The sequence below is a fragment of the Pseudopodoces humilis genome, chromosome 1, assembly GCF_049639895.1.
Source record: "Pseudopodoces humilis isolate 2021_Gansu_Grassland_sample_001 chromosome 1, ASM4963989v1, whole genome shotgun sequence".
In the NCBI taxonomy this organism is placed as follows: Eukaryota; Metazoa; Chordata; class Aves; order Passeriformes; family Paridae; genus Pseudopodoces; species Pseudopodoces humilis.
In genome coordinates, this window is record NC_142200.1 from 143,545,403 (window position 1) to 143,567,204 (window position 21,802).

Genomic DNA, 21,802 nt, shown 5'->3' on the forward strand with positions numbered 1-21,802 from the left:
TATATGATCCAAATGCTGCCAAGTTATAATTCTAGTAAGTTGTCTTTCCTTAAGTTTCTCTTAGACATAAACCTAACAAACACAGCTCTGGGTATATACAAAACCCAAAAAGCATCCACAGAGAGGTTTTTCACACATACAAGCCCTGCAGGATATTTCCCTGGCTATTCTGTAGAACTATTTATCTGACATAAAGTAGTCTTAGGCATTTAGCACACTACCAAAGGTGACTCCATTAACAAAAATCCAGCTCTTTTCATCATAGTCACTTAAAATTCAAAACACACATACTGCTAGCCATGAGATTTAATGCACACTAAAAATAAAAAACTTCAGATCATCAAAACATTGCCCACATTCAAGTAAAAGAAAACGTTACTCTGAAATGTGGATCTTTGCTGTATCATTACATTGATTAACAAGAGACCTCCTAACCTTCAAATCAGGAGTTGGAATTAGGCTGCCTCAAGGTGTGCAGTCAGCAGTTGGTGAGAAGACAGGACATACACAGGGGCTCACTGTATTGCAAACTCCCTGGCACAGTCATCATGGACCTTGCCCTGGATCATCCTCCTCCTCCTCCTCACTTAGCATCCAATTAATTCATTACAATAAAGCAACTTACCTGAACAGATCCAGAATGTCTTCTCCCACATGAAGTCCATTCTTGGCACCTACGCATCCCAGACTGGATGCTTTAGGGCAATAGTCATCAGGCTGCCCCAGATGCAGGTGGTGTTGACTGCTCTCTTCCCAGCTCCCCTGCTTCCTCAGCGCCTCCTGAGAGGCAAAGCGGCCCCCACATCACAAAAGCATCCCCCAGTCTCAAAACCACAGTAAGGGAACATGACCTGTGCATTAATGTCAACACATCAGGAAGGAAGAAGCCAAGATACAGATCATGGAGGAGGAGGGCTGGAAGGAACACTGTGTTCTATGGTGCATCTCGCCCTGCACCCCAGGCTCCCAGAGCTCCCACTACTTCTCTGTAAAGCCCAAGCACTCCCTTCTCACTAGGAGATATTTTTCAGAAAGCTGGTCTTTAAGACACTGAAAGCCAGAGAAACTACTGCTCTTGGCAACTTCTTCCAACGTTTAATCATCCATGTGTTAAAAATGTATGTTTATCTTTTCATTTGAATTTGTCTAGCCTGATACAAATATTTATACTCTTCTTCCAAACAAGGCAACCTTTGATATGCACAGTTTTTTCTAACTGGTGTACACATTTTTTTAGAATCAAAGTGGAATTTGGCACACCATCCTCAGGCTGCAGAAGCACCTCCCTTGCTTGTGCTGGCAAGGAAACAGCCTCCAGAGCAGCCCTGAGCCTGGGCAGCAGAGAACAGGCAGGGTTCACTGGAGGAGGAGACACAGACCAACACCCACCACTTCTGCATTCACTGTGGTAACTCGTGATCGTGTTTTCCTGATGAGAAAGGCAAAAGCCAAATGAGGAGAAAAGTCCTTGAAATTTATGTCAACAGCACAAAACAAGCTGCATTGTTTTCCTGCTTCTCCCTTACTGGTTTCAGGGACCTTAAGATTTGCTGTTCTTCTCAGGGATAAGCCATCCAATTCCAGAAAAGACAGAAGGAACACTAGAGGTGTTTAATAAAAGAAACATTTTGATGGTTGTCCTAACTCTCAAGGTGAATGTCCCCAAGAGAAAAATCTACTTCTTTGCAATTACTCAGGAGCTCAGTCAAAAACCGAGGGCAGGAGTTTTGCGAACGCTACTCCTGCTTGCACACAGTACCTGATACACCCAAAATAGCTCTAAGTGAATTTCTAGCTCTCTACTGCTCTCCTGGATGCCCAGCTCCCACTTTGTGTAGAAGAGATGAATAATGCCCTTTCATTATCAAAGTGCAGTACATTTGGTGATAAGGACCTGACCGTATTTCCATAGGCACCCAGCAGTAAGAAATGAGATTGGCAAAGTAATTCTCGGGGGTGTCCGAGAGACTACTTAACAGGAGATGTCCAAACAACTCAAAGCACCAAAGTGCCTTCTGATGAGAGGCAGTGTTATTACAGAAAGCCTGGCCAAGTTTTCTGGAGACAGAAGGCCTAATCCTCTGGCTAAGAAACTCTGCAGGAAAGGCCGAGCCTTGGCCATGTGAGTTTTCTCCATTTTCCTCCAAAAATACTTTCACAGAGAAGTTCAAAACAATTTTAGAACATCCACAGTCTAGCTCCCCCTGGAAGGAGAATGACAGAGACTGATACTGCAGAATGCTCTTTCACAAAAGCAAAGCACAATATTTCTGTTGCTCAGTATGATGAGTATCACAACAGGATGAAAAATATTCCTGTAAAGAGTAAAAGGCAGCCTCCAACTACATGTCTAGGAGAAAACTTGGCCAGAGGTGGCTATGGTGACAGTTATGCAAATGTGTGATAAATAAGCAAGTTAATCTTACTCTGTTTATCAGTTACAAATATTAACACAGACTTGGCACATATTTCTGAAGGGAAACCCAAAGATGGATGAGGCTGCCCAGCTTCTCTATCAGATGTCTCTAAGCCTCTGAAGCCCGGTGACTTTTTTTATTATTGGGAGGTAAACTCCCCTCCTGCACCACAATTCAATCGAGCTTGTGACTGGAACCAAGACAGAAGATTCCAGAGCTATTTCTTTGCATTTTCAGCTGGTTTAGTAACACCTTCAAGCAACTGTTATAGACACAGCTGAGTAATTCTCCTTTCTGGCCATCAAGAATGTGTGTTCCACAATATGAATTCTATGACCAGTCACCCAGGCTGTATTCCTCTCTCATTCTAGTAACTCAAATAAATTTACAAGAAACAACACAGGAAATTTCAAATTTGACTTTTAACAGTCAAAAAAAGGAGGAACTGAAGGGTTCTCAATGTACCATGTTACCTGTTTTATCATGTAACAGACCAGCAACTTCACATGAGCTTTTACAAACTAGGTGTTACAATTCAATCTCTCCCTAACATTCAGGTGCATGAACGGATTCAGCTTTACTTTCACTTCTGGTAAACTAGCAGCTACAGCCTTTTGCTTTGCCTATTTTTATGAAATTCACTTGGAAGTTGATTGCATTGAAGAGAGAGAAGAGTCCTCATCTGGGATTCAGAGGTAAGGATAAGCTATAGGCCAAAGCTAAATTTTAAGAGTAATTACCAGAAGCCTCTAGAAATACATTTTCTTGACTGTCAGTTTCAAGTCAGGTTCAAAAATTACCTAGCTGCAGTTAACTTTATTGTAAAAGCCAGAGAAACGAAAGAGAATTCTATTTAACAGTGTCCTTCTGGTAAAATGTTTTACTGATCTTCTCAATTAAACATACTTTAATTCCCACCACAACACTTTGAAGCTTTCAACATCTGAAAGTCCTCCACATCCCTTATTTAAAAGGTAATTAGCAGTCAGGCCATCAGTGCAACTACCTCACACCAGGAGAGCCCAGCTTTCAGGCCTGGGCACTATCACCTCCAAACTCCTGCGTATCTTTTGGCCACAGCAGCATGACAGAGCATAGAGTACTCATGTGGGGTTTTGATTAACTTTCTACCAGCTGTTGTAAGTGAGATAACACCTAATAATGCAGCGCTGAGTCTGCCAGAACAGAGTTTTCAGACAAGTTTCCATGAGTTTAAATCAGCACAGTTTGCAGAGGTTCACGGTTATGGCTCTGATCATCACAGAATTTTAATTCTTTTGGGTTTTTTTAATCTGACAGCAGCATCTCAAACATGAAGTTTATTATTTTGTGAATGTATGACCTATACAGCAGAGCTCAGCTCTAACCTTTCAGCAGCGCACTTCACTCAACAACCAACTATAGCCAAGGTATTTTTTTCAAAACCAAGTAGGAAACCCATTAGCATTATAAATTCAAAGGTACAGCTGGTAACACTTACAAAGTCAACATTCTTCATTCCATCCCTAGTGCAATGTAAGGACCATTTCAGCATTCAGGTGGAAGATAAGAAGTTCCGTACCAACAACCACTTGACAAATAATAACAAGAAAACGAAAACTGTCTATGTTGAGTACTAGGCAAAACAAGTCTGTGATCACAATTCAATCCTAAAGTAAACAAGCCCCGAGGGAGCAGATAGTGCAAACAAGCTTTCTTATGTTGAAAAAGGAAAGTTTCAACTCTTGGTTACTGCTGACTGGCAGATTACTGATGTCCATGTTGCCACTAGCCCATGAGAATACCAAGACTTAAAAATAAGCCTAAATACCAGAACATCCAAAAATCATAACCAAATAGACAGATTTTCCAAAAATACTAAGAAACACTTCCACAAAAAGGTTAACAAGTATTTTAAGTACTGAACCCTTTTCAAAGGTTCTCTGACCACAAGCATCAAACAGCTGTAGCATTCATTCTGCAACACAACCATCTTCAGAAGCACTATCCTGTTACAATCACAGATTAGACTCAGGCAAAGGAGGTATTAAGCTCACTTCTCAGAACAGAAGTGTATTCAGGAACTCACATTTCCAAAAATAAAAAAAATAATCTAACTTTATCACTGGACCATCCCACAGATGGTCTGAAACACAGCACAGCTAATACAAAAGACACACCTCCAGTAACACCTAATGCCAAAACACTGAAGGAGTCAAGGAAACAGGATAAACAAACACAAACACTGAGAAGAGATACAAACCCTCTGGGCTTAGAGATGATGGGTTTTTAAATCTTTTACAATCTTGTTTTCAGCATTCTAACTCAGCTCATCAATTAATCACAAGTTGATACAGGATCCACCTTACAAATGCTACGTACACGTTCTCTGCAGAGCAGCTTTGCCACCTACACCACAAATCAACCCCTCTGATTCTCAGCAGAGAAGGTATTGTGACAGCTGAGCACTGCAGGAGTGCAGCCATTTTACAATGTGAAGCATTCTAACACAAAATTCCAAACTCCTTCAGTAAAGCCAAGTGGAAGGGGTAGGTGCCATGCAATCAACAGAGAAACTGGGGTTAGTGTGCTGTACTGGAATTACTGCCATGCACAAGGGACCCGAAAGAGGCTGCACCAGGAGAAAGCATTCCAAAGTTCTTGTATCCACCAATGAACTTTGAAGCAAAGCATGAAAGAGTAAATGACTTAGCAGCTTCAAAAACTCCATCTTGGTTTTTCCAAACTGCTGTTTTTCCAGGAAGCTTAATTTAAATAGATGGTGTCCCTAAACATACAAAATGAATCCCTCCTGCATGAAAAGATGGCACTTTTAATCCAAAAGAACCTGGTTTTGAAAGCTGCCTCATCCCACTGTACATCTGTACCTAGCATTTGCTATCAAGAATGTTTTCTGTTATTATTTTGCACTATTTTGGCCAAAACTGAACTTTAAGGAAATGTGCTGCCCTTGATGACCTATCACTTCCAATAAACAGGTCTCGTACATCCATGCAAATCATCTATTAGAAAGGAACAACACGAAATTTTTTTAAAAGCAAGCTAGCAAGTAGGTTTAAGGAGAAAATAACTAAATTAATCAGAAGAAATTCTGAATATAACATGGAGTGTGGATTTATTTTGTGTTTTAAGAAAAGGAGCTGGATGCAAGAAGTTGCATCAAAAAAAAAAAAAAAAAAGTTGACTGTGATGTTATTTCAAAAACCACACTGAGATGGAGACTGTTAGGTTTAAGTCAAGTGAATGATGACAGGAACCTGGAGCTGGAATTGTTTTTTGAACCTGGAACTGGAATTGCTGGTCCAATGATGTATTTGGACCAAGACCACATATCCAGTTTAACCACCAGTCTATGGAAATGCTGGTGTGTGGGTATCTCACTCCTGCAGGAATCTACTGCCAAATTCTGCCTTCTGCTGACTCATTCCTTGTGTTTTGCTTTCCTACCAAGGAAATGCAGCACTGGCATTGTAATGCTGCATTTTGGCCAGCTCTGACAAGCAGCTTTGGGGATCTGAAGGCAGAAGAGAGACTATCCAAAAAACTGGATCTTGAGCACATTTAGTGTTAAAAAAATTTCACTGTAGAACCCTGGTGTGACCTGTTTGTGCATAACACTGTGAGAAGGATCACACTTTCCTAGGTAAGAAGATAAACATGTGGGTACAGATTTGCCACCCTAATTGTGTTCTTAACCTGAGAAAGATAATTTAAATGCTAAAGAAGATGACTTGGAATAAAACTAGAAGGCAAAGTTTGGCACTTTAATATAAAGCCTATGGGTATCCAGAGGAAGGCATTCAGACTCAACTCCAGATTGTCCTAATTTTATTTGACTTGGTTAATCAATTTTAAAGCATTTTTTACAATTTACATAATTTAAAGGAGCACACTGCATCCTATAAATATAAATTAACATTTTTAATAACTCAAGACATCACAACAAAGCCAAATTTTGAAATAAATTTCACGTTTAGTTATCTGGATCAAGAAGTAACATACATGGGGAGGGAAAAAACAGCATTAACAAGAAAACACTGTTTAGTTCTAAACTAAGTTTGTGCTTCTACATCAAAAACACAACACTGAAGTGACAGGAACTCTGCAAAGAACTTGAAAAGGTATATAACTGCTTAGTCCCAAAACCAAAGTCCATATTTATTTTTTCTTCTACATGTTATTTTTTTCAGTTCTATCAAATTAGCATTAATGGTAGAGGGACAAAAGTACAATATACTAACTTTACTGCAAATAAAAATTCTGTTGTAGCAGTTTGTTAGCTTGTTTTGGCTTAAACTGAAATGCTTCTCCTGCATGAAAAACAAGAGCATATCTCTTCAATGTATTTAATAATCAACACATTTGTTAGTACAAAGCAGATGGTGTTCAGCAGGAAGGCATTATGTGATCATTTGAAAACACCATGCTTTTTTTTTTTTTTTTTTTTTTTTTTAAAAAAAAAAAAAAAACACGCTAAGCCACCCTGAAGTTTTGTGAAGGCCAGATGTTCAAAGCTGGTGCACAGATGAAAACTCCACATCCATGATCTCTGCATGGAACTATCCAGAACCTGGCAGGTGTTATACACCATTAGTTATCTGCGTGCTTTCTCACATCAAAACCAAATCATCTTTCACTAAACTTTGAAAATCTGGTCTTAGCTAAAAATAAAAACACTTTACTTCACTCCATTAATTTAACAAAGGGCATTAATCCATCTTCTGATTTTTGGTTGAGGACTAAAAATAATCCTATCATATAGATAGGAGATATCATAATCCTAATAATTGTGTCCAAATCTTCAAAACAATTACTATTTGTTTTCAAAACAGCAAAAAAAATCTCATAATTCTCAAAGCATTTTTGTAATTATTAAATGTTAAATAAATAAATTTATCAAATTTATATTTATATTTACTACCAATTATTTTTTGAAGCAAATCTCAGAACAACTTCAGAAAGCTTTTTTAAAATAGAGTTGCTTTAGGGCTAGACCTAAAATAATTACATATTAGGGCAAAAGATGGAGTTAGAGAGTCAGCCTCTGAATGCTTCTTAAAAATAGGTGCTTCAAATACAGGTTTAGAAATGAAATTAAAAACCATGTTTTCAGTCACACTGAAGAAAACATCTGCGAAGAAAAAAGGCCCTCATCCTTAAGACTGAAGAAAAAGATGGTAAGGAGAAAAAAAAAAAAAAAAAAGCACCGTTTTCCCAAGTTGCCCAAATCACACACAGACACAGGAAGGTTACAAATGCCATTCATGAAAGAATGCACCACAAACATCAGCATTTATTCATTTTGAATTTTTTTTTTTTTTTAGCAAATGACAAAAGACTCAGCTCACTGGCTTCACTTTTGTTTACCTTTTGCTTACATTACACAGTTAAACATTTGTCAAAACTTACTAAAGTTGTCTGCATTCATGCACAACTAGAAAACATCCTTAATTTATTTAAACCAGAAATGCATTACCAGAAATGTATTAACATTGTTCACTACTAAACATTAAAAAAAAAAAAAAAAATAAAAGTTGAAATTATTAAAAAGGTTATCCTGGAACTGTTAACTTCACAGCAGACTTGAACTACTAATTGGCTCACATTTCAAATTGGAAAAAGCAAGATTCATGCTAGTGTTAGTGTACATCTTGCCCTAGCACTACTGAAGGATCATGGTTCACCTTGATCACAGATAAGAAAAGAAAAGTGCATACAGAAGTTTACAACAATTTTAAGGACAAAAAAATGGTCCAATTGATGTGGTCCCAACAATTAACTCAAAAGTCTATGACAAATATGAGCTTCTGTGAGCTACTTATACTACTTAAGATTGAATACGGATATACAGAAAGTTGAATTCGTTTGAAATCTTCAAAAAATGTTCCTGTCAATCCTCAAATGGTGGCTGTTATAGCTTAAAATTTCTGTTAAATGCGTGCGTTGAATTACTTGTTATCCAAGCGTAGCAGCTGCTCCTTACCATTTATTGTTAGCGACCTTAACTGGCCATCTTCTTCAACTTCTACTCTCTCTTGTCCATTCTCAAAAATTCTGCAGGACAAAAACACCATGAGCCATTTTAGAGCACTGCAGACAGTTTTAAACACACATCAAACCCTGGGTTTAGATAACAAACTGTAAAGGAGCACCACCTGCTTAATGCAACTGTACTTGGCAAGCTTTGGTATTTACCAGTGCCGGAGCTGTCACCAGTAACCATCTGCATTTCCCCACTGCTTAGTCACGAAAACTGCCTTCTGGAAGTTGGAATCCTCCAGGATGTAGAGTTCACAGTTACAGCTGCCATCTCATTGGCACACTATCACAGTTGTGCTCACACTACACGCTGTTATCTAGGCCTAAATGCTCTGACAGATCTGCACAATCTTGTCAGTGCATTTAGTCCCTAGCCATTTGTTAAATGTATGATATTGCAGAACTAATCACAATTTTGCACACAAGACAAAAAGTCTTTAATCCACTTTCAATTTGATTGGATCAAGTGATTTGTAGGCCAACTATACACGAATGTTATGACCAGCATGTATGTTATAAAATTCAAGTATCCTTGTCTGAAAGAGAGATTATTAAAAAGCTTTTGAGTTTTCAGATTTTTCTGGAATACACTCACAGAAAAATACCATGACCACACCAGCATGTGATCCAGAGGCTGTTTTTAAGTGGTCAAGATGATAGGAGCTCTCCAGCACAGAAGTTCACAGAAGAACCTTGCACTTAAAAGTATGGGACAGAAGTTAACAGACAACAATTCATCCTCCCTTACTTTTCTGTAATTTTTTTATTAAGTAATGAAATTACATTGAACTACTTGTTCAGTATTCCTATATTGATTATAATATTCCATGTAGGTTATTCTATAACTAAGACTTGGGTTTCCCAAATGCAATGATGTCCCCATCACAAGCATGAAATGGAGAGAAAGTACACTGTGCACAGGACTTGAAAATTCACTTTCCAACAAACAGGCACATTTTTCTCCAAAGCAGGCTTCAGTTGCTTATTTCACTTAACAGACAGAAAAAAATTACTTCACTCAAACACTGCCTAGGAAAGTACACTAAGCAGATGCTAGGGAAAATTCTTTCATGTCTGGAAAACTAAAATTCTTCCCAATTCCCAGCTAAAAGCTTCACAATCAGTAGACACCAAGCACACTTTCCTTCCAGAAGCTCAAGCTGACTGGGCAGACAGTAGTCAAGTAGTCATAGTAAAATGTGCAGCACTACACAGCAGGCTCTGAAGCCTGAAAGAGCTCCAGCACTAAGTAACTCAACAATGCCAAGAAGAGACAGAGAACCCAATAAAATATTTCAAAATGTTTTTAAGCATTCAGAGGAATCCAAATAATATGATGAATGTAGTAACAAAAGTAAAAAAAAAAAAAGAACGTCACTGTATGTGTGTGTGTAAAGATACAGTATATTTATATGAATGTAAATATAGTTTCATATAAACATATTTGTATCACTTACCTCTTTGTAGTAATTTTTCTGCCATTAACTATTTTAGTTGAGGTTGATACTGATTTGAAGTTTCCCATCCCACTGCCACCAAATGACGTAGAGGAGAACGATGAAGTAAGGCCTCCATGTCCCAGTGAGCCAAATGAAGTAAAACCTATTGAAAAAGAAGGCATTTAAATAAAATGTAATTTTGCATGACTGTGGGATCCACTCAGATTACATCCTACTTTTAAGGAAGCCCTCAGCTGTTTGCATTACACAGCATCAGTGACTAGATGGCATTAACACCAGCACGAGAATAAAACCACAGCTCCAGCCCCATCCATTTCTCTCATATGCACCCACAGTTCAAGTTCCAAATGCACAGCATTGCCCAAAAACCATCTGTCAACTCCTCCCCTGAAAAGGCATTCAACCTTTATCCACCCTCTGCACTCAGGGGAAAGCCAGCAACTCTAATGACTCTGATCATCAGCTTTAGTGCAGATGTTGGGATGCCCCAAGCTGGCAGAACAAGTCCTGTGTCAGTAACATCCCAACCAATATCCAGATTCCCAGCACTCAAACTAAGTACTACCATGGGGTTTAGGTACATGTTTTTCAGGACCTGTAATAAAAGCCATCACACTCCTGAAAGCAAACAGAAAAGAATTCTAAAGCCATAAAGAAACTGTAGCACCAAAATAAAGAAAACAGAAAGTTCTATTTCTTAGAGATTTGTTCACTCTTTATGAACTTTCAGTTCATATACCAAATGAAATTGGAAAATGAAATTAAATACCAAATACTCTAACTATGGCTTTATTTATACTTACACCTTAGAGAGAACAGTTTAATAAAAAAACAAAACAAAACAAAAAAAAAAGGGAAAAAAAAAAAATCAGTCTCAGAACTGCCTGAATGGAGAAGTCAGGTTATTATATTGCAATGCTTTGTGAGCTCACACTATATTCTTTCTTAAATGTTTTTATATTTACCTGCGTCAAATGGAGAGAAACCACTTCCAAAAGCAGGGAATCCACCAAAGGCAGAGAAAAATGATCCTCCACCGCCTCTGTTTCTGCTTCCCCTTGGACCCCGCCTGCCTCCAAAGAAGTCCTCGAAAGGGTCTTCTACAAAACGGAAGACAACGTTCAAGCGGTCGATATTACTGAGTGATTCTGTATTTAATAATTAGGGATTCTTTACTTAAAAAAAAACCCAAACAAAACATTTTTCTTTAACAGGTAAGATTCTTCCTTTAAAATATTTGAGGCTACTGAACTAAGACACCCCCAAAGGTAATTCCTATGCTCCTTCTGGTCTAAATTCTGCTTGCTTCTGGACCTTAAAGTAATTTTATATATAAAAAATAGTTGATTTCCTTATTTTATCTGTTTAGCATTAAAAACTAGTAAACCTAATGGAAAATACTGCATTATTTATAATGCAATATACAGGTACCTGAACTTTCCAGCTTATTTCTATTCAAGATTTATTGTGGATCACCATGATCTGAAAAGTAACTTCCAGATCGGTTGTATTAATTATTGAAATCTAAAAACAGCAGCCAGGGATTGATGACTCATAATCCTAAAGTGTTCCAAGTGTTTAATTTAGCACCTGCCACATTAGATACTCCAAACACGTATTCTGATGCACATTTAGTAGCAAAGTATGGAGGTCTACACACAGTGTCCCAAAGAGGCATTAGGTCTGTACCAAGCAGGAGGAAGAGGGCAAAAACAGAGAAAGGGGGTCATGGATAAAATGTTATTTCAAATTCAAGTTCCACTGTTATGTCATTCAGAACAGCTATTGTTCCATCCCACCAGGAAGACAATAGTCTCTTTCCACAAAGGACAAATAAGATGGGGGAGGTGTCGGGCCATGGGGTACAACACCAGCACCTATACAAGCAGTCTTTATTTACTAGAATTATCAGAAAATTGCGTTTTTCTAATTCTCTTGAGACAAAGAACAACAGAAAAAATCTGCAGTAATAAACCAGAAAGTCAATAAATATAATACTTGGATTAAAACCAGAAAAGTTTAGGAACTACAACCACTCTCTTCATCAATCACAATTCTCCCAGAATGAGTGCTATTGAGAACACAAATGATTTTACCAAGTCTTGTACATAGAGACTCAGTACTGAAAGCTCAGAATAAGCTTTTAATGAAAAATGCAGAACCTGGTGATAGCAGCAATATAGGGATGAAAGCAAGGAGAGACTTGTGACTACCTGACTGTTCAGAACTACAACTGACAAACAGAAGATCAGAAATGCAGTATTTGTTCCACTTCTGGTAACTCCACAAAAATCCAAGCTGATTTACAATAAGTAACTTATCCAATTTATACCAAGTTAATGCAATATGAATTAAGCATCATTAAGCAATCAATATGATAATAAAAGTATATCAGTTACCATCTGCTTTATGTGCAATTACTTAAATGTGAAATGTCACAATGTATTTATGCTGAACAAGGGCAGCTGCTAAAAAATACCCCTACCCCTCTCCTAACATCCATAGTTATTAAAACAACACAGGACCAAAACTTTATCCTACATGCACAGGCAAGCAAGATTTTTTCCTGCCTCACAGTTTTTGTAGCCTCTTTTTTTTTCCAAGTAAAGCAAGTTTTTCCCAATTTAAAGATGACCTATTGCTACCTTTATAGAAGTTAACCAACACTTGAGCATGGAAATATGGGAATTATTATAATTTCCAAAACAAGCACTATGTCCATTTTTTAAAAAGGACAGTTTTGTCAGTCTAGCATATCAACCAGCAAGCACAACCACTGCAGTTAATTGTTTTGTAGTCCAATTTATTCTCACAGGAATGACTCATAGGTTAGTTATGAAGGTCACTCATTCACGTGTACAAATGATCTATACTATATTACTCCCACTGTTAAGCTTTCTATTTATAATCCAAATTTTCTCGTTACCTGGAGTTGGAATAAAAACAAAACAACCTGTCATATAAGCTCTGAGTTTTTAATCTCCCACAGTGTATCAGCCTATTCTGCAAGTGAATCTCTCCTCCCCGGCACAACAGCTGCAGAAACAAAGTTATTTAAGGGAAGATCACCGACTCTCCTAAAGATCCCTGATATCAACCCAGGTTCTCAGTGGATTACTGCCACACCAAAGCCTAACTCGGCCACACTCGGCCATGCCTTATCAGCCCGCACAGCAAAGGAAGAGGTCAGCACTTGGTATCAGCACGTGTTCAAACGTCAGGTGACTGCTGTCAGCAGCCCTGGGAACATCCTCCAGTGCTCTTCCTGTAATTTGCTCAAGTGAGACAGACCAACCACTCTTGCGCAGTGCACTGCAGAATGCTCAGCAGGATGGATTATGCCGAGACAGGAAAAGGGGCAGGACTTGTCAGAGAAACTATTCCTTTATGATTTTGACAGCCAAATACAACAGGCAGAAGGAAAAAAAAATCACATTGAGAGAAAGCAGCAGAAGGCTGCTGCACTATCATTTGCTGTTTCTAGCAACAAATACACATTAATACAACCTCACAGCTACTCAGACCCTGTTTATGCTTTTACTTCCTAAATCAGGATGATTAATAGCACCACTCAGCAAAATAATAACATTTCAGCCCTGTACATCTATTTTAGCAGAATCTTTGCGTCCCTGATAACCTTTGCACAAAAGGCCTTTTCCAAACAGTTTAAATGCAAGGTGTTGGAGTTTTAATTATTCCTCTTATTACAGTCATTTTGTTAATTCCAGTCCATTTTTTTACTGAATGTGAGCAGCATATCAGATTAAGAATCCTAAGCAGCAAAAAGAAAATAAAAAAAAAATACAAAAAAAAAAGCGCCGTTTCTAAAAAGGTGAAAATAAATACATAAATATAACTTCCAAGATTCAGAAAATCAAAATGCTAAACCTGCGATACTTAAAGAGTATTACTAACTACTTGTTGGAGATAAATTCAGCATATAATAATCTAGGTATTACCAGAAGCTTATGGGAGGACAGAGTATTAGATTCAGTTTCAATAAAAACGTTGAAATACACTTCTAATACAGATTGCCAGTGAGAAAGACTTCTTATCTATCAACAACAGCAGATGACACAAAACATTCTGGAAAAAGGCAAATGCCTAAGCAAAGAACTCATGGTAGCCCATTACCAAAACACCAGGCAAAATGAAGGACTTCAGGTCTCTTGCCATTACCAGGTAGGAAGACTGAAGATCTAGAAGCCAAAAAGTTAATGTAGAGATTGGAACAGAAAACCCCCAGCAACACAAAAGATTGTATACTAACAAACCTGTCTGAAAATAATTGTATTGGAGGTAATGCTTCCAGGAAAATTTACTTTCTTTAGAAAAATCATTGCTAATTCAAGTGCAACAACTATCTTGTTCCTCTGGGTTAAACATTAAACCTGCTACCTGCAAACCATGGAGTATTATCTTGCTTTTCTGTAGCCACAGGAAAAGAATTTCACCTCTAAACAGGTCAAATAACAACAACTACTGTAATAAATATCTCACTGCAGCTCAAAATCAGGCAGGTCATGATCTCTCCACTCTGAGGAGCCCTCAGCTGTAACACAGAAACAGGATTTTTTCCCCTTTCAGCTCATGGCAGAATACTGCTTAAAAGATGTGATTGTTTTCCTTTCCTGCCTTGTGATCATGGAACCAAACAAGTTGCACTAATTCACTGATCCAAAAGAAAACACTGAGTTGTTACTTTCTGTTGCACCATGAGCTAATAATCTCTTTCAGCACTGGAACAACTGGTGTTTCGGGAAAAACATGGGCAGGAAAGCACCGTACAACGGGAAGGGAGGAAAGGGGGCAAACCTTACAATTTGAAGCAGTCCACAATGCAGTTAAAACTCAAAATTCATTATAGCAATCTAAGACATTAGCTGAAATTACAATACATGATAAACTACAAGCATCACATTTCCTATGGCAGTCACTATGCTATCTTTCTGATGGCAGTCACCTCTACTAAGACCCCTGTATCCTGGCTGTTGCTTGGGGAACTTGATCAGGAACTGAAATGCTGAAAAGAGCATCTCCAGATGAAAGCAGCTCCAGCCACATCAATTCTTTGCTAGAGTTCACAGTGTGACTATAAAAGCAACTGTGCTGGCTACAAGGCAGGCAGGAGCAGAAGTGCCCAAGGGACAAAGGCAGCTCAGGAAGATTCTTTCAGTCATAGAAGGATGCTATTGCTGACCACATTCCACTGCAGTGCTATCATTCACCTCCAAGAATCAAAGGTGTTGAGATAAAAGGTGAGCTGTCAGCAAATGCTCTCTAGTGCATGTACTGTCACAATCAGATGCTAGTAATCTTTTTGGGACAGCGTGCAAAGGGAATTACCCTGCCCAAGTAGGGCCGCTGCTCAGGCCCCACTCATTGAACCACCTCCCCAACCAGTGGACCTTCTTTCCTTTATGCTCTGCCACCAGAGCCTCACTACTGCCTCTGTCAAAACACAACACTTGAGCCAAGTGCTCCTATTGCAGATGCAGGAGGGTGGCACTCCCTGCAACACAGGATAATGGAGAAAGGATAAAGGACACTGTGCAGCCACCATGGAAGGGCACAGCCAAACACAATGGCATCAAGCATTGCTGCAGTAAGCAAGGGCTGCCTGCCCCATCCTCTCTTTATATCTAAAGCATCCTGTAATGACTTTATACGTCCTGCCAGAAGACAGTCTCAAATGGACTATAGATACAATACCTACAATACAACAGAATTCTTGGAGTAGATGTTTTATACCTTGTATCCTTATCTGAAAAAAGTAGATGTTTTTGCGGTAAACATACACAGAACCTCATGCTACAGCTCTGGAGAGCATTCAGGCACTAAAAAACATACTGTCAGAACTGGAGGGGCCACAGAAACCTGTAAGCACTTTTCCATGGAAATATTGTCTTCCTTAGAAAGTAAGCACACTGTTGATGCCCCTTACTGAGGGGAGACACTAAGATGGTGTTGCAAGCACTGTTGCTTCACCAGCCTAATGTTACAGCACGGTCTTTGTAATTGCTCACTTTCATAAATTATACATCAAAAAGATCTGTTTGCCCCACTCATTTAATAAATTACCAGAAGAAGCATTTGGAAGTCCTTCTAATGATACACAGCAGAGATCTTGGGATTTGTTATTTTCTAGAAAAGGAGACCTAAAACATCACCTTTGCATGACATCTATATGGTAATTACAGAGATGTTGGAGTACAGTAATCAGCATTTCATACTTATCAAATGAATGCTCAAATGTTCAGGCACACCTTAAAAATGGAGGAAATTTCCATTACCTCTGGATGACCTGCACTCCTTAAGCAATGTTCAGCATTTTTGCTCTGACCAATTTAACCAGCTACCTGTCCAAGAAAACCAAACCAAAACATTGTCTTGGGGACTAACATCCTCAATTAGACTGGTATTCCCAAGACAAACTTTTGCTGGTACGCTATCAAACAGTTTCTCAGTCTATCTAATGGGACATTAGAAAAAGATTAAAGTTTTAAGATAGACATGCGAATTTGGAGCAAGGCCTCCTCCCTTCAGCAGGGATTATTATTAGTTTGGCCAAGGAGCCACAACACTACTTTCTCCTCTCTGATAATGCTGTCTGGGTAAGACAATTCCTGTGTTTCAAAAACCCTCTTCAACCTATCAAGTTATTTCTGAAAAATTCATAGGGAGATTTGGATCATTCAGTGGATAATTATGATCTAAGACTGATGGTTATGAAATAAAACTGCACATTCATACCAAAGCAATGAATGCACACACAAATCTGTGAGCACTTCATAAATTGGACCAAAAGCAGCAAATTTACGTCAACAAAAAGAATAATTATCAAAAAAAGCACTGCTGTTCAAGACAACTTTAACTGAAAGCCACCTCCATTTTCAGTTTTAATAACCTATTTTACTAACAAATGCATTTTGCATTAGAACATTTAAACAACCAATTATCAGAAATGGGACAGTATGTTAATTAAAACCATGATCTGATTCTTATGTGAATCTTTTGCCACAGCAAGACAACTTTCTATCCTTGAGACAAACAGTTTGATGAAGCTGTCCCATTCCGGAAAAACATCCTAAAATATGTATCATGTAGAGTTTGCAATGATTACTGCACATAAAATTTCCCCTCTCTTGTCAGGTTAAGACTCTTGCCTGGATACTAAAAGTAACTCACTGTACTTTTCCAGAACAGTCCTGCTTCTTTTTATGTAATCAATATTACAGTAGTCAATCTGAAGTAATTCTGACCTTTGATGGAACCAAACTACCTACAAGGTAACTAGCTAGCTGACATTCTCTGTGACAAATATTTGTATCTAACTAACTGTAAAAAGGTGTTAAGTTTCATTTTACCTTTCATTTCCAAGAGTATAGATTTTGAAGTATCACATAAACAAGGTAACCAGAATTCTCAAAGGAAAACTCCACAGAATCCCTATGGGTTTATATGCATTAGATGAAAGTACATCATGAATTCTACTTCACAGTCTAAAAAAACATTTAAGACATTTATACATTACCATCTCCAAATGTACACTGAGAAAAATAAAATGTTTAGGAACCACAGCAAAACTGTCAAGACTATAACCATTGTTTAAAGAGATCCCACAAAGAGATGTCTCTCGGGACACCAAAGTCTAGAGGGGACATCCACCAGGAGCAATTTATCGTGTCACATTAGTAACACATTCTACCAGGGAGAAAAGCCTGGTTCCTTGTGAGATTCATTTAACTACACACACAGGCACTGGAAGCAGTTTGAAATGCCCTAAATCATCCTGTCAAGCTTTTAGATACTGCTGCAGGAGGATATTGCTCTACTGTAGGCCCTGAGTTGCATTTCCTAGCCCATACACAAATTACTTGAGCATCATTGATACATCTGGAGAGAGCTGAGATGGTTTGAAGTGTGCATGAAGTTGAGTCTAGAAAAAAAACCAAACAATTAACTCCTCAAAGAGTTTCTGTTGGGTAATGTTATGATCTTGTTATATAAACTCCATCTTTCAGAGTAACTCCTCACTACCTTCCAACATAAAACCCACTCTTGAAGAGAGAATCTGAAAAGCCTCTAAACCAAAACCAAATCAATTCTTTGACAGCCCAGAAACACAGCCCAGCCTACACCAAAGCACATCAATTTCTGTTCCTCAGTGTGAAACAGCAGTCTTTAATCAACACACCTCCGTTACCAGTGGTAACACTGGGATCCTTCCCTCCTGTTAAAGTACAGAAGAAAAGAGGTCCTTGAAAAGTTTGCAAGTAAAATACAAATAAAACACAACAAGGAACTCAAACCAAATGAAGCCAAGCACTACATATAAATGGAGTAGGATATAGCTGAAGTATTAAAGTTTAAGTATACTAACATGAGAAACCAATGCCTACATTAAGAGTAAACAGTGAGTTCCAATGTCAAAGAATGGTCCGAGAGCCGTGGGACAGGCTGAACACCAGATCACCAGACACTGCTCTAACAAGGCAGTACTTTGCAATGCAAACTGTAGTGCTGCATAGGAAGCACCAACTTCTCTTCCTGTCACAAGGATCACCATTCATCTGCATGTTAGAGGCTAAAATCTACCCCTAGGAGAGCTCACCAGGAATATACACTCTGCTGTAACCATGCATTTAACAAAAAGCAAGCTCACAAATCCCAGAGTAAGAGTCAAGAATGAGCATTTGTCATAGTATCAGATCAAGTTCTAAAAAGTACTTGCCTTCATGCACCCCTAGTTTTACAAAGAATTTTCCTTAAAAAAACAGTGAAAAGAAACTGTGACTGTCTCCAGTGCAACACACAGCACATAACATTAACTCTGCTCCATTTGGAAGTGCTCGGAGCTGTTTCCAACAGTATTACAGATTTTCATTTGAAGTCTGAAGGCACTCATCATTTTAAAACTGCCACAGAAGTCTTAATACATTCTCCTCTTTTCTACAGATGAATTAAGATGCCTCTGTTTATAAAGAAAACTTTCTGTAACTGCAAGAGCAGTGCAGTATAGCTCAGTAGAGTTGAACAGACTCAATTCATAGCACAATTTCAAAAATTCTTCACATCCATAAATTTACAGGAATTATGCATATGAATGCTGCTCTTCACATCCTCAATGACAATCAGGGTATAGAGTCCCACCTGCATTCTGTGGGCTTCACTACGTGCCACTTCAAACTGTATAAAAAGTACAAATGTTTTAAAGTATTTATTCAATTTCATCTTTGATTTTACCAGTGCACATTTTTAGAAAACATGACCTCAGTCCTTAGTTGGCTTGAAATATCAATTACAACTTGAGTAGCTCCTTAAGAAGTTGCTAGTTCCACAGAAAACTCAGCAACAAGTTGAAAACACCGCCATTTTAGAAGATAAATTCTCTTATTATTCAGGACAGAACTGTTCCAATAGTGTTTCAACACAGCAGAACCTACAAGGGCTGCAGTTCACCAACAGAAATGTGCATGCTATACACGCAATTCTACTGCCCGCTTTAGGAACGATAAAATGCATTACATTCAGCTGAAAGCACATGTATTTTTATGTTGTACTATCTTGAAATATTCATGTATGTGCAAAGATCAATTCAAATACTTTTTACAAGAATTTGTGAAAAAAAATAGTTTGGAGTCACAATTACCCAAGTTAAAGAATGTCTTAAACATCTTAAAGAAAAAAAGAAAAAAAAAAGTGTTTACTTTGAAACCTTCTGACTAGAAAAAACTCAAGAACTTATGCTCAAATCCAAAGCTTAACTGAGGGTTTTAGGCCTCTGGTCACTGACACTGCAACTATCCACAAAGTAGAGAGGCAGCATAGGAACTACTAGTTTTCATTAATTGGCGTGCACATAACACTGCTGACACTGCCAGAACCTTGGGAAGAAGTAGAGCCTGTGCTCAATACTCTTAACTTCAAGCTGACAAAGGCAGCGATCAGTGCATGAAGTAGATAACCTGCTTTTGAATAAACAAACAAAACTGGGTGTTAAGCAGAGGGAGAATGTCTCTCTAGGTCATTAGTGCAGAGGTATGTTGTTAAGTCCACTGGTGCACCAAGGCAAGATGGATCACTGCCTCTACAGGAGGGGCTATGGCAGCTGCAATATCCCATGGAAACACTGGCAGCAGCGGTACCTCCATTTGATAAGCTGGATAGCTCTGTGCACTGTGCTGTACAACCTTACTTCTAAGGAACTCAAAGGGCAGGGCCTCAGTTTTCTTTAAGACTATAATTTATTTAACAGCAGAACTAAACTTCGTGGCTTTAAGGTTAATCATCAATACTGACATTTTCAGAGACAGGAAGTCTGCTCCCAGTATTGATGAAGTACAATCAAAATCAAACAGAGTCAATGTCAGTCTCCCACTAGCAGCTACAACATCTCAAGTATACAATTTGTGATAAAGATATTTGATTGAGAACCAACTATTTTGTTTACTAGATTTTCAATCAAAGATAAACAAAAGAACTGAACGCTCTCTCCCATCTTCTTCACACTAGCTTCCTACTCAACATCTTGCTCAGATTTTTCCAGGTTTTCTATCACACAATCATAAAACAACTGAGTTTGACAGGGATCTCTAGAGTTCATCCGGTCCAATCCCCTGCTCAAACAGGATCAACTGGAGTGGGACTTCCAGGACCACTCCAGATGCCTTCTGGCTGTCTCTAAACATGAAGATTCCACAACCTCTCTAGACAACCTGCTCCAACACTGTTGCCCTCACAGTACAGCTGTGCTACCTTATGATCAGGCAGACTCCTGTGCTTCCATTTGTGGTCATTGCCTCTGGTCTCTCCTCTCCTTTCCCAATGCACTGATGAGACTCTTACCCTGAACTTTCTCTATACTGAACAATTCCAGCAAATCTCTCAACCTGTTCTTCATGTGAGAGAAGCTCTTATAATTAATTATCTTAGTGGCCTTTCACTGGACTCTGTCCAGTAGCTCTGTTTCTTTTACTGTGGACCCCAGAAGTGGACCCAGTACTCCAGATGTGTCCCAACCAGTGCTGAGATCACTCATCTGAACTGAAATTTTTTTCTAGTACTTCCTAAGATTCTTATTTTACTGCATACAGTGAAGAAGTTGCATCTACCCAGTTCAGAGCCCACCTGTCGCACTATAGTAGGAATGGCAAAGTACGACACACACTCTCTTAGCTGGGTTGCCCAAGAGAGCAAGTTTTATTATTCCAGATCTTCTTTTATAGACAGTTCAGAGAATTAAAACTCTCATTGGTCATTAAACCAACACATCACTATTATTGGACAAATAGGAACTACACCCTTTGACTGTTTCTTGCAAGTAAACAACAAGGATCCAAACAACACCTGCAAAGGTTGTTGTTCTTCTCTAAGGACTGTCTGGATTCCTCCTAATGCTTTCTCAGGCCAGAGTGAGAACCTTGTGTGACTTAGTTTCACACAGGCTCTGTGTTCCCTGCCTGCTTTCAGCATCCATACCCACCCGTTTCACTCATCAGTATTTTGCTAGATGCTTCCTCCAATCCTCCCTTTCCTACTTTCAGCTGATCTCACACTAGATCCAACTGCCCAGTTCAGCTGCCTATCTTCTACCAGACTTTTCCTCTAGCTACTTATCTAATTCACCAACTAGCATTCTACTGCATTCAACCTCTAGCCCTTCCACCTCTTTTCTAATCCTTCATTAGTCATCTAACAGGTGATGATCCTGAAATAGCAAACCATTATATATAAAGATATAATTAAAAGCTGAGCTGAATTACCCCTTAATGTTGCCAAAGATAATAAATTACTTTTAAAAATATTAAAACATTTACAAACATTATTACAGAGATAAATCTGTATCTACATACCGAACAGAAAGCAAGCTTGCTTTTTCAAGTA

The 21,802-nt window shown here is 38.5% G+C and overlaps 1 protein-coding gene across 2 annotated transcripts in view; it reads right to left on the reverse strand.

The window, feature by feature from the left end:
* The window catches only part of DNAJB6 (DnaJ heat shock protein family (Hsp40) member B6), a 58,579-nt gene that overhangs the window by 22,764 nt on the left and 14,013 nt on the right, over positions 1-21,802 (reverse strand). For both annotated transcript variants that reach the window (XM_014257403.2, XM_088063151.1), the window contains exons 6-8: positions 10,882-11,016; positions 9,914-10,058; positions 8,401-8,471 (exon numbers count right to left, since the gene is read on the reverse strand). In XM_014257403.2, the coding sequence (XP_014112878.1) occupies positions 8,401-8,471; positions 9,914-10,058; positions 10,882-11,016 (351 nt within the window). The remainder of the gene's footprint in view (positions 1-8,400; positions 8,472-9,913; positions 10,059-10,881; positions 11,017-21,802) is intronic.